Genomic DNA, 27,029 nt, shown 5'->3' with positions numbered 1-27,029 from the left:
CTAGTAACCACATTGTTGCTATGTAAAATAGCAACCATCTTGTTGCTATGGTAAAGAGTGCTATTCCTTGTAGTAAACACTGTAAACTCTATAGCTAGTTGTCAAGTAAGTAAAATCACAATAGCCAACATGGATAGATAATATGCAGCAGTATTGCAGATTTTTTCTGCTAAGGCTAATTCTATTGGCTTATCATTTCAATGGTACATAATTTTTTTTGTTAATTTTAATTTTACTCAGTGACTGCCAATGTTGTGAGCACTACAAGAGGCTGGATGATGTCACAAGATCAAAGTATGTCATAATTGTGTACTACTTGCAATTGTATGTATCATCCAATCATCATTCAGGTAAAAAGAGAAGATGTCGTTGTGGTCTGTGTGAGGGATGTAAAGCCAGTAACTGTACAACATTTGTAAATATTGTAAAATACTAACACTAAAGAGGCCTTGCATAAAACGTGTATGTATGACAAAATACAATATTCATTTAATACTTTTATAATGATTTGATTCAACGAAAATATAATTTAATTGTCAGTCTCGCTATCACTACTGCTGTATGCATAATCTGATTGTTCATATTCTATCCCTTCCTGCTCACGGAGATCTTCTACAGTTCTATCGTGGAATAACATTGCTTCTTCTTTCAACATTTCCACAGTTCCAGCTTTTTGCTTTTCTTAGGATGGCAATTTTTCCCAGGAGAAATCTTTTCTCTACTTTTACACGGATATCGGCCAAGTATAGTATCCTAAGTGTGATATAGATACAAGTGCATCATCATCAGTCATTTATACAAAACTAAACTTTTACATGCTGTATAGTTAAGTATATAAACATCATAGAATTTCTTAAGTAGTTTCATATAAATTAAGCATTAATATAGAGTGCTATGATGTACGAACCTCAAGTTCTACTATCACCATCATCGTGCAATTGATCATGGTTAGTTTCAACTGTGCACAGCATACTTTCAGTCACTGCAAGTAACAACATAATTATATACATAATAGCATGGAGTAGTACACGTTTATACGATTATAATAGCACAAAATAATACTTATAATAATTACACACATTTCAAAAGTGTCCTGCTGAATTAATATCAGTAAATTCAATATTATACTTTTGGGACCTGCATGGTATTATGAGACTAAAATTTTTACTCTCACATCACTACAGATATGCGACCGGATTTGCGAAAAGGGGTCTTCCACACACATCCAATTTACCAACTTTGACAATTCATAACTTCAGACTAGAATAAGTTATTACCTTGAAAATTGGTCAGTAGTGACCACCAAGATAGGTTATTGGATGGAGAAATTTCAGGTTTGTATCTGTCTTGAACACTAAGTTATGGTCTTCCACGTTCATACAATTGGATGTGTGTGGAAGACCTTTTATAATATTCACTAGCCATATCATGCCACAGGCTCCTTTTCACAAGTTGACTTCTAACTATGAAGATGTATGCCAGCCACTGGGCACCACTAGCCAGCTGGTACTTGCCAGATGTTTTTATAATGTACAGATGATCTTAAATAATCTTTACTAGACTACTGTTAATTAGACTCCTATCCATGCATTGGCAAGGGCATGTACAAAAGTAATAAAGTCAGTCTTGCAATACAATAATTAGCTCATAAATGTGTACATGTACTGTACCTTGAATATCATGTGATAGGGATGGAATTATCACCCTATGATAGTAGTGTAGCCAATTCTTCATCTCCTGTAAAAGCAAAGTTCTTTCTTCCTTATGCCTCTTAAATTCATTAAATACATCTACTGCTTCTAACTTCTTTTGTATTTCAACACTTCGACGCTGACCTAAGTGCAGTAAATGCATTCACCTTTATCATACAATAGAGTAGGTACGTATATGCACACATTACATAACAGCACCACACTATGTTGAGCCAATTATTTTACATATGTTATACTTATGCAAGTACACAATTTAAAAAAAAATTATCAGTCAAATCTATATATCTATATATATAAAGCTGAAAAGCTGTCTGTCTGTCTGTCTGTCTGACGGTCACGCTGCTTACTCACCAGACTTGGCGCGAATCGACATAGTCTGTGCTGATAATGAAGCACTCATCATCCGCCTACTCTAAGATTGTTATCACGAGTTCACGCGTGCTTCCGTTCGGTCTCTACAGCGCGTAGAAGGCCAATGTGTAGAGAAAACTTGAGCAACATTCCTTTGAAAACCACAGCACATACTGTTCAAGTGGTAGAACGCCTGACTAGCGTGTAAGAGGTCGTGGGTTCAAATCCACGTGTTGACAGATTTTTTTCTTTCTACTCAGTACCTTTTTGTGAACACCTTTTTAAAACACGACTTTTAGCTCATCATATCTTGGCATGCAAAGCACGTATCGAGGCGGGACTTTGGCGAAATTAAACGCCCATCATCTGGCAACTCGAGTGTTGTTGTAGCAAATCAATAAGGTAAATGCGGGTATTTCCGGACAGCGCACAATTCCGGACACTTTATGTATAGCACCCAAGAATGAATCAACTAGAACACACTTTTCGATTTTTATAATCCCTATAAGAATAGCTATTCACACCAGAAATTTCAAGGCAATCCGTTGTTTCGTTCCTGGGCTAGCTTGGTAAAGGTGCCAAAGTGTCCGGAATTGTGCGCTGTCCGGAAATACCCGCATTTACCTTACGTGCTTTTGTTCGCTCTTTATAGGGCGATGAAGGCACGGCTGGTGTAGGGAAGGATCACTGAAAAGTTGAGCTACATTCCTGTCAAAACCACTGATAAACAACTGTGGCGATTTGTGCACCTCCCTTAACCCCAAGTTACTATAACCAGCCAGGGTTCAATCCCCGCCTAGATCATAACTTTTTTTTTCACTTTTGGGACCTTTTCGATGCATCTTTTTGCTCTATCTGTTCCATGCAAGTCTTCATCTACAAACTCTTATGATCAGTTTTTCAGCACTGGCACTGAATTACCTCACATAATAGGGACTCTTATAGCACTTTTGGGACAGGGCAGACAAATTGCCAACATATTTGTCCATCTGTGTGTTGGTCCAGTGTGTTGTATTAGAGTAGGTAAAAGCTTCTTTCACCAGTATCCAGAATATCTACATCTTTGTTTTAAGCACATAGGTGTGCACTGACATGAAAAACTGTTTGCTCAGACTTACCTCAATACTACTGTAGTAATAGGCAGCTTGCATGATTGAACAAATACTACTGTGCATCTGAAAAATGATAATACTGGAACCATGCAGATCCATAGTTTACACCGAGGAACTGCATCTGACCTGGCACAACAGTTTCACTATCCTGCTTACATGCTTTCACTCTAAAGATTCATACATTACCTTATTGGTCAATTACACTGCAGGTGTTTCAAAACTGGGTTTTTGTATGGCAAGAGGTATATGTGTCACTGCAACATCAGAACTGAAAGTGCATAGGACAAGTTCTGAACTTTTGCTTGCCATGCAGTAACTATAACTGCAAATTGTGTTGACTTTAAATTATGCTCAAGTTCATTTCTCTTTGTGACAGTCGGTAAGGTAAACATCAAAACGTAGAAACTGAAACTGTACCGTGTGTACACAACCTGTATATAATGTAGGGTATACTGTATACAATTGCCTTAGCTCACATGCAGTTTAACTAATTAGCTAGCCTTGCATGCATGCTTCACTATAAATTATTATGTACTGCATAAGGATCATGTACTTTAAAGCACTATCGACATACATGCTACACAGCAAATATAGGACACTAATATTTATGCTTGGTTCCCAATATATTAATTATTGTTACATTAGTTTTCATGTAAAGCAGCAAAGGTTTCGTTTGTTCTATACAGCACGTTGAAGTCACTGGTAGGGAAGATGCACTGAATAATTAAACTACATTCCTGTCAAAACCACAAACAATAAACTTTAGTGTTTTGCATCATTAATGACATAAGAAAACCTCATGCTCTTTAAAAAATGTGACATCACCATGTACCCTACATAGCTACATTAGCAGTGCTGGTGTTTAATGCTTAGTCCCTCTTCGTGGCATTAAAATGTTTAATGTGGAGATGGTCCTGCACATAGGGCAGGTACCAATGCTAGTATTATATAAAAACAAACATAATGTTATCATAATAATCTACTAAAATGTTTTATATAAGTCTACCAGCTGTAAAACTGTCACCCAGCACCTTTATGCATACATTAAGCATCTATAAAATAATTATCGTATAGCTGGTGTTTAAGTCATTAATAGCTTTTGTAACAGTTATAGGACTTCTCGACTTATTGCAAAGATGTAAGTGGTAAAAATCAACAGTGATACACTGCTTAGAGGTGATTATTTGCTGCTGCAAGAGTACAACAACTAACAAGAGAATCTGTGTTCCCCAACCACTTACAACTTAGCCTGTTTGTGCCCCTCCCCTGGATACACCCCTACACGAGATATTCATTGCACCAGTCAGTTATAATTACTATAAACCTAGAGAAAATTCCAGGACTAAGACAGACAGGTGTGAGTATAATATGTCATACACAGACAGAATTTCAGACCATTGGTATCTGAAATTCTGTCTGCTACTTTCTGTATTTGTAACAAGGAAAGTAACTAATGTTTTACGTTTACAGAAGAAATAGCTTTCATAGCATCTGGGAATTATCGGATAGGTTAGATTTTGTGTGAGTACATATATAGCTGGGTGCTCATACATCAGGGCGGAGGAAAGATGATGGCAGGATAGTTTCTGCAGAGCATTAAGATGCACGGCAAGCTCTACACTGTAGTACACTGCACATCATATCTGCGTGAAAATCAATTTGGCGTTGTACTCAAAATGGTTCAGTGTATACAAACTCTCCTCAATAGGCAGAAATTCTCTACAATTAATATTTCATCTGTTTTCAGTGACTAAAAATCAATACCAACAACCTAGGAAGAATCTCACATTTTAGTTATTGCAACAGTCACTATTGACATGCATGAAGTAAAGATAACCTAGATCCTCACAAGGTCACTGGCCCAGATGCTGAAACTACTTAGCCCAGAGCTTTCCCCAGTACTCACAATGATTTTTTTCAAGTTTTTCTGTAGTAATGTCATGTACTACAGCAGATTGGAAAATAACAAACATCGTCTCTGATCATAAAAAAGGCAATCACAGCAATCCTAGCAATTGACGTCCCATACCACTAACCAGCTTTCATTTGTTGTAAGCTCCTTAAACACATCATTGACATACAGACATTTCACTCCCACCCCATCCTACTGTACACATGGACACTTAGAAGAATTAATGTTTACGAAATTCTTTTTTCCCAAGTAATATAAAGCTGTGGAACTCTTTAGCAGAAGACATTGCAATCATTTCAGACCTTGGTCAATTAAACAAAGAATAAATGGACTGGTTTAATAATTTTTTTACAATAATTCACTTTGTACATACATGCTCGCCTAGCTGTGAGGCTTGCACAGTAATAATTATTTACACACAACACACATTTCAAACTCATACAAGTGCACACACGCACGCATGCGCACATGTACCAGCTTCCTGAAATACTGTTCTTCACATGCCATTTCCATTTCACTGAATTTTCCACCAGTGGATCTACACAAAATGGTGTGCATTACATAAAAACAATCTTGTATCTGACCCATACCTTATGCTTCCTCCACTACCAGTTCCCTGTAATATAAAATAACAGTGAACACTCTGCAGGCAAGTATGCGGTCGTTCTATCGCTACAACACATACAAACACGTATTCACAGCTACTACCAGTACACTGTAGCGTATTCAACAGTACCTTCTCTGGAGCATTGGAGAACATCATGACTCCATAATAGCCCAACCTGGTGATCCTTGGCAACCTCGACATGATGCTTGACATGGTGGCTGGAGTTACTACACAAAAATAACGAGGTACAAAGAGGTACACATATAAAGACGTACACCGACTATCTGTTGTAAATGTTTTGTCCTTTGGATTGTTAAATTCACGTAAATTGTACTAGATGATGTAGAACATTCTGGTTTAAAATTTTGTGTACTCGTGATGTCACCAAGGTAAATGATTAATTAGATAGTTTCAGAGATGTTGAACATGTGTAACTGTTCACCCAGTAGGTAAGTGTCACTACAAATTGAATTACGCCTATTGTGATGATCAAATGATTAAGAGATGTATCATTTCATCTACCTTAATAATTACTATCTTAATAGGAACCATCTGTCAGCCTATGAAACAGTTGACACTTGCCGTTAACTCTAACACAAGAAATAGCCAATACTGCAGTGGTCTTGTAGTCAAAGGTACATGTAACAAAGAACATTTGCATCTCCTTAGAAACATATTCAATTGCCATGTTCTTGTACCAGGCAATCATGGTACCAGCTGAATTCAGCCAGAAGCTTGGAAAATATGCAAGTAATTGAGATGTGACAATAAAATTATATTAGGTGTAAGAGATCTGTACTGTATCCCAGCAGAACAATTTCATAGGAAAAGAAAATGTGTAGAGATCAGTTTGGTCAAATTGTAGCTATTCAGGGTTCGAAACTAGTTAATGCAATTACAATATGGGTGTTTATCCAATACCACAGAAGCACACAGCCACATATCCAGCCATTCCAGGTTAACCAGACCTCTATCAAGCTCAAGGCCTCTTCTAAGCTGGACTTGCTGCTTCTGAGCTTAGAAAACACAGCCATCAAAAGCAAACTACTTAGACTAACTGATTATTGTCTACTGAATATCACTTTTAAGTCTTGCTGGGTCAATTCCAGGGTATAGTCCCATACAAGCAGCTTTGGATAAACTTAAAATAGCTGTACAGTTTGATAAAACTCCTGTGTTATAAAGTCTTCTCATTTTAGCCAGTTGTGAGCCCTGAATACATAGCTCATAACCCAACCTAATTTGTATATATACTTAAAGCACTTGCATGGGCGAACATCAAAGGAATAAGAGTGATACTATTTCCATACAACACTGAAAGGAAAATACAGCACTGTTGATCATGTGCGTAACATTTTAATAGCCAAAACGATGCTATCTGTTTATTTTATGACCAAACTTGTACTATACAGACACTTACTGATTGTCTGATGGTTGAAAACTGATGCAATTTGACTCTACAAAATGAACGCTCCAAACAAAGATGACCAGAAAGCATTTTAAAACAGTTAAAGCACCACCACACTTGTGCAACATGAAAAAATAGCACTCTGGCGGTCTTGAGCCAAATACAGCACTCATACTGCAATACTATCTCGTTCACAGACTTGTGCCATTTTTTTCCATATTGCGTGTGAGATGGTATTTTGATTGTATGTATATATTTCTCTTTCCTGCTCTGATGGGATACAACACAAGTCTCCTATGCCTGATACTCTAAACATCTCATTCTGTCAATGACATCTAAATTATTCACTTACTTGCCAAGTTTCTGGCCGAATACCAGCTGACGCCATCTCCAACCTGGTACTGCCACCAATCATTTTATAGTACCAATGAGATGCAAACGCTCTATTAGCCATATATGTATATGATAAAGATTGGTTGAATAACAAGTTTTGTTGCTTTTACAAATTTACACAAATTGGTTAATCACTGCACATGTGTAGTTGTTTTACTAATCACTGGATTGGACTACTGGACTGACGTATTTTTGTTTTTACACATGATATAGTCACACAAGCTAAATATCTTCAGGGAACCTTCGGCCCACTGCTAAATACAAGCAGTGGACTGAGCGAAAACTGTCTTAATTCTACCAGTAGAACTCCAATGCTCTAATATAGCCTCCAGAAATAGAATTGTCAGGGATCCTCCATTATTCTAGCATTATTGCAAGAGTACAAGAGTACTTTCGGGAGGAGGATGTAAATTGACTTTATGAATATTGGCCTTAGCAGGGGCGGATCCAGACTTTTAAAAAGGGGGGTTCCACTTTGAAATTGCAACTTTAGCCAAGCGGTATAAGTTGAAGACCAAAAAAAAAAAAAAAAAAAAGTCATCACCTGCTGACAATAGCTGCCACCTCACCAACTATATTTCCTTCCTTATTTATAACTAGATATATAGCTTGCTACATTGCTCCTGAAAAGACTACTGTGACTGCTCTATTAGAGTATCTCGATTTGACTACTCTATTAGAGTATCTCGAGTGAGAGAGGCTTTTCAAAAGGGGGGTTCCATGGAACCCTTGGAACCCCCCCTGGATCCACCCCTGCTTAGTAGTACCATATAAACCCACATAGTAATAATAATAATTTAGAATGTTAGAAGTATTGGAAGTAATGTCATAGCCGTGAAGTCTGAATGATTGTTATGGGAGATAGTTACTGTATGGTAGACAAGTACAGGTATAGTGTACACAAGGCTCCAAATATTCAGTGTCTACATTGTGATCCAGTGAAGACAACCAACACTGATTATTCATATACAGTACAGCATCAACACTTTATGTACATTCTTGGGTAGGAGGGAGGGGGTAAGTGAAAAGAGTACTCTCTATATGCTTGTGAAAATGTTCAAAATTATCAGGATGATTCAGGATGATCTCATAGGCTAAAACTTTCAGATAACCTTGAAATATTTCAACATGAATGGAATTTTAACGTAAACCTCCCAAGTCACTAATCAATGTGTCACTGTTAATGTATATAACTATACCTCATTCACAACAACATATCTCCATAGTAGAGGTGGGCGATAGCAAAATTTTCACAAGACGATCAATTGTAATGAAACTATCACAATAATGATATGTATCACGATAGTACAGTATCTAAATGACAGATCAGTAGTTAGCTGCTTGAGAATTTTGTGAACAAACTTGCCATTTAGACATTGTTTACACCTAATCATTGCTCCTTTCTTGTGAAAAGACAAGAATATGGTTCATGAATAGAACTACTTAGTAGTCATTTAGAAGTGTTACATCCATCACGATAGTGTAGAGGCTAAATATCACGATACAATTTGAAAGCTTATATCTCGATACTCGATATTTTTTTACTATTGCCCAGCTCTACTCCATAGGACTCATATTCAAGGATCACATGTTCCCTACGTCATGGTGTACACACCTCTACTGGTGTGCATTATTCTGTATGAGTAACTGTTTTATTAGAGTGTTTTGATCACATGTTCTCTTGTTCTTGTATATACACACTTGTCTATAACACTTTTGTGCACCCATACAACACACTATCCCAGCCTGTTCTTATTGTGTCAGACATCAGTGAACAGAACACTCATCATGACCATGTAGCCAGTAACAACTATTAGCTGTTAACATTGCTACATGTACAGGAGGATCTTCATGGATTTTGTGAAGGCAAGGCTTTTACAACATGAAGATCTGAGGGTGTGGTCTCTAACTGACTTAGTGGGTTGTTACTGTATGGACATATACTGTAAGTGGAGTCATTGTGGGATTAGCCATTTTGAAATTGTCACACAATGTTAAAATAAGTGCGGAAGACTGAACAAGTTTTTGTTCAGTGAAGAGCAGAAAGCTTGCACTGTAGTACTGGTAGTTTTGGAACATGGCATGATGGCAAATTCAAGGGGGTATTCTGATCTGTGTCCTTCGCCAAACTCGCTTTGACCCTTGACTTTTACTGAAAACGCATTAACTCTTGACTAAATTCTAGTAAAATTACATCTAAGCTGTTGCCTAAAAGTATCAATCATGCCTGGTATACACTTTACAAACTGTGTTGTTCTTTAACCAGCTGCATGCAAATTTCTACCTTTTGACTTTCACTTTTTGGCTGAGTACCGAGATCAAAGAACAAGTGTCATCCCCTTGCAATCTTAAATGTGACTCACTCTTCACAAGGAGAATGAATAGTCATACTTACTTCAGTCAAACGTGAAAATGCATGCTGGAACCTGGACGCCGTGTTCTCAGAGTGTGCAGCACCTCGTCCAGCCCTAACTTTAGTCTGGCGCCGCCCGCCCCTTCGCATAAAGTAACTTTTTGCGAAGGGGCGGGCGACGCCAGACTACCCTAACTTCGGGTTGAAGCTCGCAGAACTGTACTCATGATGATACCATATAATGTGCCAATCATAGGTAATGTATACCTCTTAATACTTCAACGAAATGTAGCCAGTTGGAGGCATATATCGCTTCGCCAGTTCGTCACGATCGAACAATCTTGAGTCACAACTCCAACCCACAATCACATATTCATGTATCTATGGCGACGTCTACAGCTTATCTCAGGACTGCTGCAGGGGCAGCTGGGTCTGCGAATGATAAAGTTGCCACCGATTTCTCCTCCTCCAGGACTATATTTCTCAGTATACGAGGCAAAGTATATTTTAATATAGAAGTATAGTCCATCGCCTAGCTCCTCAGTGTATATAGAGGATGACAGTTTGCATCATGGAATTTAATGAGAGAGGGGTGTATTCAAAGCAATGCCTTATTGGCTTTTACTGTTTGTAATTTATAAGAATACGCTTCCTTCTGTGATTGATGATGATGTATTGTTCCAATATGCACATGACACCAGAAATAAGTTCTGCGTTGTGTGCCGTTCATTGTACAGCCCTTTGGGTGATGCTGCCATAAGAGAATCTTGTGTGTTAAGCATAGTCTTTCTTATGGAGTAGTAATCATCTAGCTTGGGGAAAAAAAAGTTTGGGATGGTTGAGATGTAAATTAAACTTTTCTCATTTGACAGATCTACAGATACATGTATTTGTTGTGCCCAGTCCAGTTTGTATTGTCCAGTTGCTGAGGCACCTCTTGAGGTGCCAATAGACAAATTCCATAATAAGGCTTTATAGCATATAGAAATAACTGTTGTCACTAGCAACCTGAATTTCCCATTATTTTTAGGTGATAACATCTAAAGTAACGTCTCCAAATTTTGAAAGGATAGCATATATATGTCATAAGATATGACATTTTTGAAAATTGCGGTTTTTCCATACATATCTATGTGAAAGGGTTACAGTTGCCCCTTCTGGGCAGTTACAAAAATGAGGTATTTCAATGCATTTAAAAACCAAGAATTCACAAGTACATAATTATATCTCGTAATTTGTAGGTGGAATGTCAACAATAATCTCTCCCAAGTTATAAATGGATAGTGTATATAGGTCATAAGATATGACATTCTTTGAATCCCATGATTTGTGTGATTACCGAGAAGGGGCAACTGTTGCCCCTCTCATTGACAATGTATGGGAAAATTGTAACTTCAAAATGTCATATCTCATGACTTATATAGCTATCTTTATAAAACTTGGAGAGGTGACATAAGACATTGACACCTACAAATAATGTAAAATTTAGGTTGCTAGGAGCAACGGTTGATTTTTTCATTATTATGAAATTTGTCCATTGCTGTGCAGGTCATAGAGGCTCTTTTTAAAGTCCATTTATTACATACTGTTTTGTATTTTTTTATTTTAAAATATCACATTATCAAACAAAGAGTGTTTGATGGTCAGCTAAAGTGGTGTTGACCAAGTTGTGATACATGTAAAGGCTGGCTTCCGTAATGCAATAATTTTGTATTGCATGGTTAAAGTTTCCTCAACTTATTGACTTCATTTCTGTTTGTACTGGGTTTCATCAGTATCATTCTACAAGGGGAATCAGTGGCGGATCTAGGATATTTAAAGGAGGTTTTTGAAAATTTATATAGTGCCTCTGAAGACATGCCTCCAGAAAATTTAGAAGATCTGAGGTCGGATTTTAGGCTACTTTGTAGGTCTCTAACTACTACATAGATATCTCTCTCTATGTATACTGATTACAATACATGTAATCAGCTAACTAACTTTTATAATTGATAATTTTCCACTTTGTCATGTGCTATATACAGCAGAAGGTTTTCTTGGGATTCCCAACATTATATCAAACTACAATTGTGTGTATAATTGACTTTGTTAAGTTTGTAAACAAGTTCAGTTTTGTTGAGGTACAAATATGTAAAAGGTGACCTGGGAAATTGTATGTCTATTTTTGGGTGTAAGAATGACATCGAGACTTCAAACAAATTCATTCCACCGTTCTATTCCACTGTTTATACTGAGGGGTAGATAACGACCTGAGATTTCATAGATCATCTCTGAAATTATTTCTGAAAGATGAAATATTGCCTGAATTTTATACAGTTTGAAATATGAGATTTGAGAGTCTAAAATTACGGATTTACTAATTTTGAAATTAATGAATTTTATGGAAATTTTAACTGAAATTTCTCTTGGAAGATGAAATTTGGGCAGTCATATTTCTGAAAGATGAAATATGGGCAGTCATCTTTGAAATTTTGTAGACAATTTTGGCTTGTTACCTACCCCTCGGTTTATGCACTCCCAATACAATAACACTGACTACTGGTGTGGTCCTCCCATCATCCTTCAAGCGATGAAATGAGCTATCATTATATCATCATTAATAGTCACCTCATGGTAATCTAATAATCAATAGTGACTGATTACACAATTAGTGACTAGTCTGGCACCGCCGACCCTATTTAGGTGCTTATACAAGCGTCCCGAAAATAGAGTCTGGTCTGTCTAGCATTCAGGACTTGTGTTAGGAATGCGTAATTACACTGCGGCTTGCGTTAACAAACATATCGAACAGCGAAGAATTCAATCACAACAGTGATGTTTTAAGGGTTTCAATCAGTTAATTTCTATGGGCAGTTGATGTTTAGGCTGTGGAGATGATATTTCTACTTTCCGAGGGAAGGCGTCTATTACACACAATGGTAAATGGAAAATCGTCCCTCACCCTGACACAAAAAGAACTTGCGCAACTTTCGCTTTGTGACTTTCGCCCCAGTATTTACTCATGTCGTACGGCCAAAATGCAGGCAATACTGCGATTTGATTGGATGCACCAGTTGTTGGTAATGGTGGCACAAGTCCTTGATTCTAGCATTCTAGACAGACCAGACCCTATTTTCAGGGCGCTTGTATAAGCGACTAAATAGGGTTGGTAGCGCCAGACTAATTTGTGACATGAAGGGTGTGTGAGGATGAGCTTTGAGGTTTATAGATCAGTAAACAATCCAACATATTTTGGTTTACCAAAAACATCTTGTTTTGACAGGCAGTTTCTAGATATTACACTTCCTTATTAGGTTATGATGTGCTCTGCATATTGTCATGTGATTATAACCTTAGTATGTGTACTACTACCTACATGTAAATATGTGTGTATGTTTGTGTGTAGTGTGTCTGTATCCCTATGTAATACATGTGATGTGTGTAGTGTTTGTGTACAACCTAAAAGTGTATAGTTTCATTGATTTTGTAAAGTCTGCTAACATACAAATTATATGAACATGATGAGTTAATAAGCAGTGTACTGCAATCACGAAAGACAAAGAAAGGTTAACATTTATGAATTGTGTACCAGTGAAAATATCCATACACAATTGTTCACAAAACACTCTAATAGAACGTACACAATTATTGTGGCCTCAGTTAATGTTGGTGGTTGAGCTGTTTCAGTGATCATATTTCAACTTGAATGTAAACCACTATTTGTACCTCATGACCTCACTGATCAGATGACATCATTACAGAGGCTCTTTTTGATCCCATTTGTGATCCTATTAAATGAGGTAGTGTCACTAGACAGGAATGCCTGTCTGTACCAGTCACTATTGTATGACAATTCTTTCAACAAGTGATATTGTAGTTGTGTTTGTGTAGTGTCAGCATTGTGTTCTGTTAGTTGTTCTGTGTTATAACTAATTACTACCTGTTGTCCTCAGGGCATGTCCAACACTGTGTTCGCCTTAAAGGTGCTAGAGGTACAGAACAATGAGGGAAACAGTTATGGACAGTCATCCTAATGGAACAGATGGTGATTAACAACATCAAGATGGATCAAGCACATCCTCTGGTAATCTCCTTGTACCTTACTCATTGAGAGTGTAGAGAAACTTATGTAAGTTTATGTTGATGTGTGTGTGTGTGTTTGTGTGTGTAGTGTATTACAGCCCACCCAGCTGTAATATCAATGGGTACCTGGTGTGTACTGGAAAAGTAAATGCCCAGCTGTCCTTGTCTCATTTAGCAGTGTTGGGAACTTTGGGTTTTGCAACCTTTCTCTGTGAGACTTGGGCAGTCCTCCTGCAGGTTACTAGCCCTGCCCCATGAGGATTTTCCTGCACAAGACTCAAGCGCCTGAGTGGTACACAGGAATCCGAGTGCGGGCTGCAATACCTTTGTTTCAGACAGCTGCTGTATGCTTTGTGTGTGTGTGTGTGTGTGTTTGTGATTTGACGGTCCAGTTTTTTATATAAGGAACACTGTTACATGTCATGGCCACCTCTGATAGGTCCCAATATACATAACTAAGGTGTACTTCATGATTTCATCAGTAAGACTACCTCATTATTGAGGCCACATTGTTTGGTCCCACAGGTAGTGCTATTAATGAGTTTCACTGTATGTGTGTGTGAAGTGTGAACTAGTCAATTACTAAACTGTAAAAGTGTATTGGCCTATGAGTGACCTGATGAAAAGTGGTGTACTTGTGATCATATAAACCATATAATTGGTAACACCTTGTGTGGTGAGAATTTTTATTTATTAATTTTTATAACTTTACAGCATGCATGTACAAAATTACAATTAAAATTATTGGTGTGCGTGCTGAAGGCATGCCAGCAACTAGTTCTAACATCAATGAGTGAAAATATAAGAAAATTAAACAGTCATTTAGTTGTAGGAATGGGTTCTTTGGAACATCAATAGCATGGGCATAGAATGTAAAATGTGCAGGTTCTTACGGAGTTGAAATTGTTAGAAAAGTGGTTCCATAAATAATCAGTTATTCGGTGCTTGATTGTGTTCACATTTTCAGAATATTCACATGTAGCAGACTTCAACCTGTTAAAACACTCTGATAGAACATGCACAAGTACAGTAGACCCTTGCTTATCCAACCATGATTTGTCTGTACCCTTGTTTATTGGAATTTGAAATGACTGTTTATTTAGAGTGTTTCAAATGTGAGTGTATGTTCTATTAGAGTATTTGAATGGAGCTTTGCATATAAACAGATGAGCTTCAACTATTCACTTCTGTGAGCACCTTTAGTACTGTTTGAGACAATTGGGGTTTGGATAACTGAGTGTTAACTTGTATTGCGGTACAAGTGGAGTTCAACTTGTTTCAGTATTCACATGTCAACCTGAATGTACAACACTATTTGTTTACACAATACTCTTGTAGAGTAATGTGTGTGTAGACCATAACCACCCTGGTGTGGATAGGGGTGTGACTTTAAAATGACTACTGTTAGAAATGTGTAATATCAAAGTGACGACCGAAAGAATTGCTGTTAATAATGATGTGTTATAACGACATTAATATCATTGCAGTCATTTCATTGTCACCACCATTAATATTGACATTACCTTAAGCCATGTCATTTGTAGGACCACACTCACAGCTGGACTATTAATATGCCAACATTACTGTATCATATTACTGTACAATTGAAATATCATAAATGTATTACACTTCACTAAACATATAGTCACAATTTGTACAGGTGGTTGAGATGGGATATGTATTATGGCTACATACACATTTGATAATGTGTTAACCAGTCATTGAGTGTCTGCTCATGTGTACATTTTATTAGAGTAACTACACACAGTGTTACTGGAGGACTATTCCATGATGTGTCTGAGGTCCTGGGATTGCTGCTGCTGTCGTATATAATTGTTGAGGACACATTATTTAGTGGTACTTGTGCTATACCCTCCAGGAATGGTTCAGGTAATGAGCTATCTACTATAACAGTTACTTGGTTAACCTCCACACCATTAATATCACCCATCCTTGTTAGTGGTGACATACAATCATCCCACCACTAAAATGATGTGGCTTCTATTTGAACAAGTACAAGTTTGATTTAATAGGGATCACAGAAAGTGATCAAGGTTGTTTACACTTGTGGATTAAATGTTCACTAGTATAGGTGTATCCTACTTGTTTCATTACATATGATCCCTAATTGAACTAGTACTTGTTTGTTACCATAAATATATTATGACTAGCTATGGTGGACTGCACACATACTGCTAGGCATGCCATAAAATTTTAACACATGCTCCATACATCTACTACTGAGAAGTTTGAAACATTTCAAATGAAAAACAGTATGAGAAGTGTTTCAACAATCACTACAGAAAATATGGACAATAACTGTGAAGAGCACACAATATAAAGTTTCATCAAAATAATTATGAGGGTATACATTTCTGGTGTTTGCCAGGCAAACTAAACTATGAAGCAGCAAAATTTCTATCGGCAAAACTTTCCATCTCTACTGTAGTTGCTTCAAACTTACTAAGTATTGTATGGGTGCAGTAGTACTGTGTATTAAGGGTCATGAAGGTTTACATATTCTCACATAAAATAATGACCAAAAACCATTCTCATAGTACAGTACCTTCACTGTGCCTTGACAGTATTAATGAGTTACTATATAGCTAAGTACAAAAGTGTCTTCAAAATGCTTCTGGAAATTTTTATATTTTAATATAGTGGAATTTTTTACTAACTGTGTATACTATATGCCTTCAGACAATTGTAACTTGATAATGGCTAAGTTTGATTATTTTACTATTAGACATCACTTCAGTTTGACTAGTGAATTTTGGCATAACCCAGTTTGTACAATGTATGCATCATGGGCTCACTTTTGTCCTTCATTGTGTATAGTGAAGAAACTGCACAGTACATACATATGTGAAACCTTGTGTATTATGTGGTATAATGTATGTACATCAGATGTGTTTGGTTGTGTCTCTGTTCAGTTAACTGAGAGGTGTGTATGTGGTGGTGTGTGGGTGTATTATATGTAGTGTATGTACTTATAAATATATGCATATAATTATGAGATGTGGTAGGTCACAAACAATTCTTTGTATTGGTAGATTATCAGCCTAACATCTGGTGTATATTTATGACAACCGACATTTTATGCATTGTAACAGACCTTTACTTGAAGGGCCTACCATTATTATCATACAGTACAGTACAGAATTGTGTATTGTATAAGAGTAAGCACAGTGGACTCTCGGTTATCTGAACCCCTTTGTTCTCAGGCAATGATAAAAGTGTTCAGATAAGTGAGTTGTTTGGATATCTGAAGTCCATATATTTATATACAGAGCTCCGTTGAAATACTCTAATAGAACGTACACATGTACTTAAAATACTCTAATAGAACAGTCATTTCCAATTTCGGATAAACGAGGGTCGGATAATCAAGGGTCTACTGTAGGTGCTATATTAAACTGATAGGATGAGTGTTCTCACTTTTCTAAACACTGGATAACAAGAATCTTAAGGTGGCGCTATAGCAGTTTCCCACGCAATTCTGTAGACAAATTGTTGTGTGTATTTTTATAACATATTGCATTTAGTTGTCTATTTATTGATGAAATATATTACCCGTGTAGTAAGCTATCGTTACGAGAAAATAACAAGCGTTTAAAAGCTTTTAGAAGATTAAATTGATGCTAATTCACGGGTCATAGAAGACACGATATCTCGAAAATCACCGGTGTTCTATTTGAGACTTTACACAATAGATACAAATATTAATGAGAACACTTCTACGTATTAAGAATTCAAAGTGGTTCATACAAGTCGAAATATAAAGCAGAAAATGTATATGAAGGCGTCACCTTACTTTACTCATCAAGCATGGAGCCATACAATCGATTTCCACCTTCTAGATACGTAAATTTCTTCAGAAACCATTGCACGCCTTGTAAGTAAGGTTTTGTGGCCTCTCGATCAGTATTTATAAAGAAAAGGCGATTTTTGTAGTGAGCTGCCAATTTCTCTTAGCATAATTATAAATTGGGGGCGTGCACTTTCACGTGATGATAATTGCATTCTAATTAATGCATCATTTCTACCACATTTTTTTTGTCAAGTAACTGCATCGAGTGCAATATCTAGGCGGGTGTTATATAACGACGTAAGTTCATAGTAATTGATTTATATACAAAATACATCATGTGCAGTAAATAATTGAAAAACAGTAAACGGTTTATTTAACAATAGATGCATATGTATAATATAAAGTATAATAAGGCAAAAATAGTGTAACAGTGACTCTGAGTAGTAGGTGTCCACCTTATCCTCTGCAGATCAGCAAAACTACGTTGGATACAGATCGCCATCATTCCAAAATGGAACGACTTCTCTTATCTGTTGATTAGAAGCATGGCGAGGATAGGCCAACTCGGGGAATACCGATCCCATGTAGAAGTGGTGGATTCGTGGGTACATTATCTCCTTCCAGAAGTTGTCATCGTAATAAATTCTCTGAACGAACAGGTCGTCAAGTGTTGATGACAGAGTCCAGAGAACAAAATCACACCACTGCCTACGGGTAATGTGCAGTTGCCCTTGCACCTGATAGAAATAATTGTGGTGCCTCTTTAGCTCAAATCCTGTGGTAGAACATTGCAAGCAGAATGCTGACTTCTCACAGAGGTCAATCAGTGGTGTTCTCTCAGCACTGGAGGGACACTTGATTTCAACCAACCCATTGTGACGGTCTTCTGATGGTTCAGTAACCAAACCATCTGGAGATGCACCCATTCAGTTATCCTGTAAGTCGATATCAAAAAGATCTATTGCAACTATACAGTCATACCTGCAGGTCTATATGAAACCCTGTCCTTGCTACTGATGCCAGGGGATGGTGATGTTTGTGAAGATATTCCAGGTATAGCTGCCGAGCTACTGGCTCGTTACTGTGACCATACTGCATTGCCTTAGTTGTACGAGGTTTTGTGTACAGTAGCCTCTGGACCAGTGGAGCATATAATGCCTTCTGCTTGACGATCTCACCAAACCGTGATGCTGTGACACGCCCTCTACATTGCAAAATCCATTATTAATACATGTCATCATGTCAAACTAATCCATTACTAATCCATTATTAATTGAAGTGTTCAAATAGTCTATAATTTTTGAAGAACAAGTTTTGTGTACATTCCAGATACATCTGAAGTCCATATCATCCCCAAGGGTTTTGTATGTAATGTAAAGTCCAGAATTTAGTATCGTACCAATTATGACTTTTTATTTTGGAGTTTTAAAAATTCTACTTGTGTATAGTATTATCCACTAAGAGTAATGCTTGTAAGGTCAAGTAAACAGATAAACTAATGTGAGGACATCTGTATTGCTAATGACCATCAGATACTTTACTCTTCAATACAAGTGTACAGGGTAGCATTGTATCTGTTTAGGTATGGATTGTGGTCACCATATGTGGTCTCCACAAAGCACCAACAAATTACCTTAATGTGTGCAATGATATAGAGTTCTTGATGTTGACCCAAACTAACAGTTAACTGTCTTGACCATGTTGCTATCTGTGCTCTGAAATTCTAATTTTAGCAGCTACAATTAATTCACATACAACTATCAGTTGCCCGGATTGTTAGACATGAGGATACACATAGTTTATAGGCATAGCTGATATACTGGTAAAGCTAGCAGCATAAGTAACATAATGCCATCTATGCTACATAACAGGTATTAGATCCATTTAAGACTGCGATTATATTTGTATAATTATAAGAAGCAATTCACTGTAACCTGAAATGCCTGTGTTGTGGCACCCAAATGAAGAGAATGTGATACTACAGAGCCTGAGGGTTTCTAAGTTCCATAGAACCCTGTGTTTTGAAGTCTAACTTATTTAGACCACAACCATCCTACATATATGGTGATAAATCTCAAGTAGCAGCCTTTGTTATTCCATTGAGACCCCACATGCTGTGGTCTTACTAGGTTGAAAATTTAGTATCTTTAATTGATAGTTCACTGTTCAAATTGGCATATCTGTGCATATTTGTATAGTTATTTTTCACATTTTTAATGTACTCTCATAGTTCTTTCATCATCTGTTCACTATGTCTGACCGTGGGAATGAAAGAGAGTCCACATGCCAGAAGGAGCTTTTGGTCATCATCCAATTCTAGATTTCAGAAATTGATGTTGTCATCACTACAGGTGAGGCAATCTGTTATAGTGCACTTGTGAGGGTCATGTGGCTTACATTTAAATTCTTCCTATCTTTTAATGGTTTTCTATTACATCTAGGGCCACTGTTTGGTGATGTCGTTACTTCTGGACTGGTGGACAGACAAATTGGAGAATTGTGATACGTAGTTGGGTGCAGCCCAGTGGCCTGGTATGGATTCTTCAGCGGTGTGTATTGTACTATCATGATGTGCCATATCATTTAGGGTGCAATCGTCAAGTGTGTCTGGCATTCCCAGAGTGCTCTGGAGGTGTGTGGTCTCACTTGCTATGAAAATGGAGCCATCAAGTTGATTAATAATTTGTAGACATTGATTTTTTTTGTGTGTGTAGTGATCTTCTGTTGTATTAATAAGCACCAGTTGTAATGTTGTGAATGTTTTAGTGTTTGAAGTATGTTTGTATGAAAATTGTTATAAGATTTTCAGTGGCATTCACAAATGCGGGGGGTGGTAGGTTATTGGTCCAGCTTTGGTCATGACAAGAAAAGGTGCTCCAGTGTGGGACGTACCCTCAATAGCCTTGCTCACCTGATGTGTTGTGTGGTAAAGTATGTGGGGAGCAGATCAGCTAATGGCATGTGGTTAACAGTGTTCTCTACCACGTTGGCTATCTGAGGTAAGTGGAAGGTGAAGATGTCATGGTTGTGAGAAGGAGTCATTGTGGCTTGGTTGTCAATGATTACCATATTGCACAGCGAAACTGGTAGTCTATGACGACCTTGTCCTTGTACGTATAACATACCGTCGTGGATTGGTTACGAGTGGATACAGCGTTCGTATCAGATTTCGTATCATCAGTCGTCTTGCTTCGTCGTGGGACCATTTCTTGGAGACGGAATTCTGTCTGGCACCGTAACAGTAGCTCTCTATCAACACCCAGTACCTCCGTCGCGGTAGTATCAAAGCATCCTTTGCCGTATCAGCAGTCCTCTATTAACACCCAGCAACACCGTCGTGGTAGTATCAAAGCATGCTGAACTTCGTCCCAGTAAAACTAGATCCCGTAAAACTAGCCATTTTCCGTATAGGTATATTAAATTTTCCGTATACTAGATATTACATTTTCCGTGCATTAAATGAAATAAAATGTTAGTCTGAATCTTCAAATATGGCAACCACCGGATCAGCCAAATCAACTTGGTGTACCTAGAAATATGCACCAAATAACCACTTATTTCAACAACAAAAACTTTACTTACAAGATTTGGAGGTGTAGCATACTGACCCTAAGGAAAAATAAATAATTTAGCATATACATATAATTTTGTACAATGTCTCAAATAGCGGGCTGGATGTTTCTTTCAAGCTACTGCCAAACCGCTAGCATAAGTGGAAAATGGTTACAAAGGTACTACAATAAGGATTAACAACACGGTTGTGGCTACACTTGTACAAGGCACGTCCCATAGGCCAACTTATGATGCATATTTGTGGGCTATCAACTGCCTTCATAGTTGTAAGGTTTCCAATACCATGCAGGACGCCCAGCCACTACACCTTACTCGGTGTTCAATTTCATAAGGAAGAAAGGAGCCAAGTCCTAGCGGCTTGCTTCAATTCCTTCATGAGTTATGATGGATTACACAACATTACCTTCTGTGGCTTATTTTTCACATACTGTAGACATGTACAAATTCATTATTTCACTCTAATGCTGTTTTCTAAAACTAAGGCTAAAACTTTGGACATCCCAGGCCATCGGTTTTTCTCTATATATAACCAAGAAGTTATTATAAAAAGTTTCAGAAAATTGCAAAACTAGCTGTGCTTTTGGTCACATATCAATAATGTATGGATGTAGCCAAGCTTTTACCACACAAACTCAATCTTAACATTTCAAGCAAAACGCCCTAGATTTGCTGTTGTATTGCCAAAGTATCAATCAACAAACTTTCTTCTCAAACGTTAACATGATGGTAGTGTATAAAGCAATCCCATTGAAATAACCCAATATTCAGTATGCAATGCTTATTATTTACAGTAATGACAAATTATACACAAACAACTCACCTGCTGTGATGGCAATGATTCTTCATAGTGCTACAAAATCAATAATATGTAAATGTAAGCCTAATCAACACTTTGACACTTACGTTAATGCAATGATCATTGTTATCTGGTCGTTGACTGAACTGTAATACAACCAGTTAAGGTACATCACACGGAAGATTTTGTAGGTTAATTTACCTGAAGATAGTACTGGTCTTGTGGAGGCTGTATGTTGCGAGCATAGTACGGTGAAGGTGAATAGCCCTTTGCAATGTGCAGCTAAACTAAACATATGAACTTTTATACTGTACACACATACATCTGAATAATCATCTTGCGGCAGAGGATAGTGTGTGAGGCTCTGAAAATAGATAATAGCCATCAGAAGAGGTATTTGCTATGTCATACGTAGTACATACCTCAGAATCATAAGCTGCGTGCATCTGATCATGACCTGTACCACCACTAGCAACAGCTGGATCTTCAACCTGTAGTGGTCAAAATAAAATCACAAATGATACAGCTTAGCTGCGTACACACCTGTTCCACTTCAGTATAGGAGGATTGCAACTGGTGACCATTTTGTGGTGCATCATGATAAGCAGTTGTTACCTAAAATGTATCATCTGTTACACTATACTAATTATAAGTTAACACACAGTAGGACTTATTGACCGTGCTCTCACTGCCCAAGCTGGAGCTCCCCTCGGGGCCTCACACACTAGTGGAGTAGACACTACTCTGGGCTTCTTCAATACACTTTTCACTGTCCACCTTTGATCCAGCTCTTGAATAAAGTCTTCTAGTTCTATCAGGGAGACCATAAAATCAGCCTTGTTGTAAGAAATACCATTCATGTAATGTAACTAACCAGTAGATCGCCACGATGGTGAATGTGTTCTGTAAGAGCCTTCACCGTCATCACTCTCTTCAGTCATATAGGCTGGTATGATTTCTCTCCATCTTTTCTTTTCTTCTTTCGTCGCGCATAGCTTCTTGCGACGATCATACAACTGTTTCCAGAATATTGAAATTTATTGATGCACCCAAAGAAAACTAACCGCTTTCTGCCTGCTCCTCACTTTGGTGTTCCTGTCATTGGCTTCTTTAATAGCCACCCTGTCAGGCCTCACATCAGTAACTAGCTTTCGTCTACGGGATTCGTAGTAACGATGAACTACCTCTAATATTAATAACCAACATCTATATATGTAAATAAAATATGTAATGTGTACTACGTTACATGACTCAAACAATATATACCAGTATGCCTTGCAAATCCCAGATTTTAAACAAAAAAACTATATGTACATGTTCCATCAATTTTTAAAGTATATACAGCAGGAGTTGCTAAAAGCTGACCAATTTAGTAATATGTAAATAAAGGGTCTAAGTACCTCATTAGCGACAAAACTTTAAAGCATACTATGCGTACCGTAGTCTCAATTAGGTGTAGTCTCATGAAGGTACAAATATCACCTGGTGACATTGCTCTTACTTCAATGCAGCCAAAATGTTGGCTGGTCAATCATAATTATAACCCCAATCATTCAGAAAATCACGATGCAGAATTTACTTAAAACAACCTTGAATTATAGAGGAAGATGATTTATTTTAAAACTTCAGTGCTGGTCACTGTAAATTTCTTTTGAAATATTTGAGCCAAAATTCTGCAGTTCTCAAGTGTAATGAAAAGACGACTTGAGTCACTTGACAATGAACAATTAGGTGAGAAAAGGCAAAATATGGAATAATGGAACGGCAGAATTACAGAATAAGCAAAACTTTGAATATCCCTACAAGGCGAAGATGAGACAACACTAAAACTATGCTCAGCAATTCTCAGGACGATCTTGAAATAAAATCACTCTAAAGTAGAAAAGTACCAATACTGACATTACGTAGTATCACTGCCTATATTACTGGTATCGGTACCAGATCCATATTGGCAATACATACTAAGGAGTGAAGACTTACCACATTTCCTACATTTTCAACCATCATTAAATAAGTTTCTAGTAGCAAATAACTTACAGTAGTTATGCAAACAAACTAATACCTTGTTACCGGGGCTCTTTTTAAACTATTGGCACACACACACACACACACACACACACACACACACACACACACACACACACACACACACACACACACACACACACACACACACACACACACACACACACACACACACACACACACACACACACACACACACACACACACACACACACACACACACACACACTCCATGTGTATTCTAATAAATGCTCCACGTCATGTGGTGCTTAAAGTGCAGTTAGGTACAAAAACTTCAGTTCTTTCTGCTGTACTAGCTAATATCAGCTATCGCTCTAAGTTAATAGCCCTAATTTATTGCAGACACCTTTCTATTAACAGGTGAAAGCTAAAGCAGGATTTAACCTTCATATTTTTTTTTATTTGCTTAGAGATGGATGACTAACAGTTGAGGAAGATGATTAAGTAGAATAATTATTGAAAACACAGAATACGGCAAAATGCAATAGCAGAGTTGCAGAAAAGTGAAATTTGAAATCTACCGAATCCGATCTGGCTTTATATGCTCTTCACCTCATATAATCACAAACACAAGACAACAATAGAACAATGCTCAGCGATTTGAAGGGCAGTCTTTAACGAATCGAATAATGCTAGTAGCAAATTATCGAATAGTTATTTCAGCACTATTTCAAATGCACTTCACCATAATTTGCCACTAAAATTTAAGTTCTCTTTGCTGTACTAGCTAATACCAGCTATCACTCAACATTACCTGCCCCAATTTATTAGTGTACACTGTCTTCTACGAATATAATCTCTCAAACCCTAAAGCCACCGGGCTGCTCTTCATTTTCGTTTGCGTAAGTACGGGTCACGCCCACTTTTAGAACGGCGAGATACGCATCTACTGGGAGCCTATGAGGCCTACTACGGCATTTTTCAGTTATAGAACACCTGAACAGCCCACTAGGAAAGCCAATCTCGAAGCCTGTGGAGAGTCGCTGTGCCAGTTTTAAACCTTGGAAAAGAAACAACCTTCAAGCCAAAGCTCACCAGTGCGGTGGTTCACTAAAGGCTTTGTTTAGCCTTAACTTGTTGTGGATAAGCTGTTTTTACCACTGAGCTAATGGTTTGCTCACGTGGGTGTGTACAGACAAACATACATAGGCACACACACGTTTTTCGGGAAACAAGTTCAGTAAACCAGGCGCGCGCCCACAGCCGGCCTTCGGCTGGCTGTGGGTGTGTGCCTGGTTTAATTACATCAATATTTGTTGTCATTTGCTATTTCGTACCTTTCTTCTAAATCAAAATCAGCATCGAATTCTTCATATAGCTTCTTAACATCTCCCTACAAATATGATCAGTTAGCCATGATAACGGTTGCAGAAGTATCAATCCAACACAAGGTAAATAAACAAATGAAAGTTTATTAATCCACCTGCACATGGCAATGCAATCAAGTAAGATGCAGCAACTAATACTTAAGCACTTACATAAAAGCTTCTCTAATATTAACTGTTAATGAATACTGTAGTACTTACACTCAAATTGGTATCGAGACGTTCATCATTAGAGCTAGCAAGTGCTTCGTCTGGTGTGGTACCTTCCTGACCGGCAGACTGTAAGTTTGTTATCTCTTCTCTCATTGACAACTTCTTTTAAGGCTTCTACGGTCATCCTCAAAGCCTGATTGTCCATGGCAAACTTTGATAGTGCTTCCTGCTGACTTTGCATCATAGCAGCCATCTGGTCAAGTTTCCCCTCAATTTCTGAGGTCACAGGTTCACTATGCTGCTCTTGTCTAGATCTCGCATAGAATCCAACCAAATGACTGTTCCTATTATCCACACCTAGTGGTACCCAAGTAACACACAGAATAAATTTGGCCTGTTGCCTTCTCACCTCGAGTCCTTGAAGTAATTAGTTGCTCTAATCTTCAAGGTGTGCCACGGTTGGCATCCATATCTATTGGAGAAGTAGTGATATGCAGAAATTAAGTCTGCGACTTCTCACCTCGGCCTTGTGGAGTCTGTGATTGAAAGCTGTGATCTGGTCCCTGAGGTGTGCCACGGTTGGCATCCATACCTAGATATAAGTAGTGATAATATTGTGTAGAAATTATGTGTGCTGACTTCTTACCTCGGCCTTGTGGAGTCTGTGATTGAATGGTCTGACCTGGATCCTGAAGTGTGTCACAGTTGGCATCCATACCTGTATATAAAGTAGTGATATGTAGAAATTACATGTGCTGACTTCTTACCTCGGCCTTGTGGAGTCTGTGATTGAAAGCTGTGATCTGGTCCCTGAGGTGTGCCACGGTTGGCATCCATACCTAGATATAAGTAGTGATAATATTGTGTAGAAATTATGTGTGCTGACTTCTTACCTCGGCCTTGTGGAATCCGTGATTGACTGGTCTGACCTGGATCCTGAGGTGTGCCACGGTTGGCATCCATACCTGTATATGAAGTAGTGATATGTAGAAATCATGTGTGCTGACTGCTTACCTCGGCCTTGTGGAGTCCGTGATTGAATGGTCCGACCTGGATCCTGAGGTATGCCACGGTTGGCATCCATACCTGTATATGAAGTAGTGATATGTAGAAATTATGTGTGCTGACTTCTTACCTCGAGTATTGTAATGGGTCATTGTGTTAATTAATCAAAATGCTCGAAGAATTGACCACTGGGATTTCTGATTCCACTCTCTAGGACTAGCCAATTTCTGAGCTGGTTGGACTGTACAGCTGGCTGTTTTAGCGGTTCAAACAACTCAAGTTGTATAAATTTTCTTTGATGGCGCTTATTTCGTGTCATCCCTCTCCAATTTTCTTTCTACAACCAATTTCACGCTCACACATAACTCACGCTCACACATAACTCACGTTAGATATCTCAACAAAGTCCT

General features: G+C 37.9%; 2 protein-coding genes and 1 long non-coding RNA gene across 9 annotated transcripts; 1 reads left to right on the top strand and 2 right to left on the bottom strand.

Moving 5' to 3' along the window:
- Positions 1 to 898: 898 nt before the first annotated feature.
- On the bottom strand, positions 899 to 9,962 carry LOC136260149 (ATPase inhibitor A, mitochondrial-like). Of its 3 annotated transcripts, none has more exons than XM_066053782.1 (7): positions 9,891 to 9,962; positions 5,824 to 5,921; positions 5,678 to 5,703; positions 5,562 to 5,625; positions 1,805 to 1,835; positions 1,671 to 1,737; positions 899 to 982 (listed from the first exon to the last, which is right to left on the bottom strand). In XM_066053782.1, the coding sequence occupies exons 2-6, from the start codon at positions 5,905 to 5,907 to the stop codon at positions 1,706 to 1,708; spliced, it is 237 nt and encodes a 78-aa protein (XP_065909854.1). In that variant the 5' UTR covers positions 5,908 to 5,921; positions 9,891 to 9,962; the 3' UTR covers positions 899 to 982; positions 1,671 to 1,705. The 3 variants fall into 3 exon arrangements, with proteins under 3 accessions (XP_065909854.1, XP_065909852.1, XP_065909853.1); XM_066053780.1 differs by lacking the exon at positions 9,891 to 9,962 and adding an exon at positions 7,115 to 7,243; XM_066053781.1 differs by lacking the exon at positions 9,891 to 9,962 and adding an exon at positions 5,976 to 6,634.
- Positions 9,963 to 10,214: 252 nt separating this feature from the next.
- Positions 10,215 to 20,643, top strand: LOC136260151 (uncharacterized). Its single transcript, XR_010703439.1, has 9 exons — positions 10,215 to 10,348; positions 13,781 to 13,956; positions 15,664 to 15,800; positions 18,191 to 18,435; positions 18,489 to 18,658; positions 18,709 to 18,774; positions 19,952 to 20,072; positions 20,163 to 20,253; positions 20,309 to 20,643. It is a non-coding gene; the product is annotated as an uncharacterized lncRNA (long non-coding RNA).
- Positions 20,644 to 21,120: 477 nt separating this feature from the next.
- Positions 21,121 to 25,969, bottom strand: LOC136260148 (uncharacterized). 5 transcript variants are annotated; one of them, XM_066053775.1, is made up of 13 exons: positions 25,663 to 25,969; positions 25,414 to 25,469; positions 23,155 to 23,296; positions 22,965 to 23,106; positions 22,753 to 22,901; positions 22,634 to 22,705; positions 22,513 to 22,581; positions 22,413 to 22,454; positions 22,292 to 22,357; positions 22,198 to 22,236; positions 22,115 to 22,144; positions 21,304 to 21,330; positions 21,121 to 21,250 (listed from the first exon to the last, which is right to left on the bottom strand). In XM_066053775.1, the coding sequence occupies exons 1-13, from the start codon at positions 25,765 to 25,767 to the stop codon at positions 21,194 to 21,196; spliced, it is 996 nt and encodes a 331-aa protein (XP_065909847.1). In that variant the 5' UTR covers positions 25,768 to 25,969; the 3' UTR covers positions 21,121 to 21,193. The 5 variants fall into 5 exon arrangements, with proteins under 5 accessions (XP_065909847.1, XP_065909850.1, XP_065909848.1 ...); XM_066053778.1 differs by having other exon boundaries at positions 22,780 to 22,901; XM_066053776.1 differs by having other exon boundaries at positions 23,176 to 23,296.
- Positions 25,970 to 27,029: the final 1,060 nt, after the last annotated feature.

The sequence above is a fragment of the Dysidea avara genome, chromosome 7, assembly GCF_963678975.1.
Source record: "Dysidea avara chromosome 7, odDysAvar1.4, whole genome shotgun sequence".
NCBI lineage: Eukaryota > Metazoa > Porifera > Demospongiae > Dictyoceratida > Dysideidae > Dysidea > Dysidea avara.
This window is presented reverse-complemented; position numbering and strand designations above follow the sequence as displayed.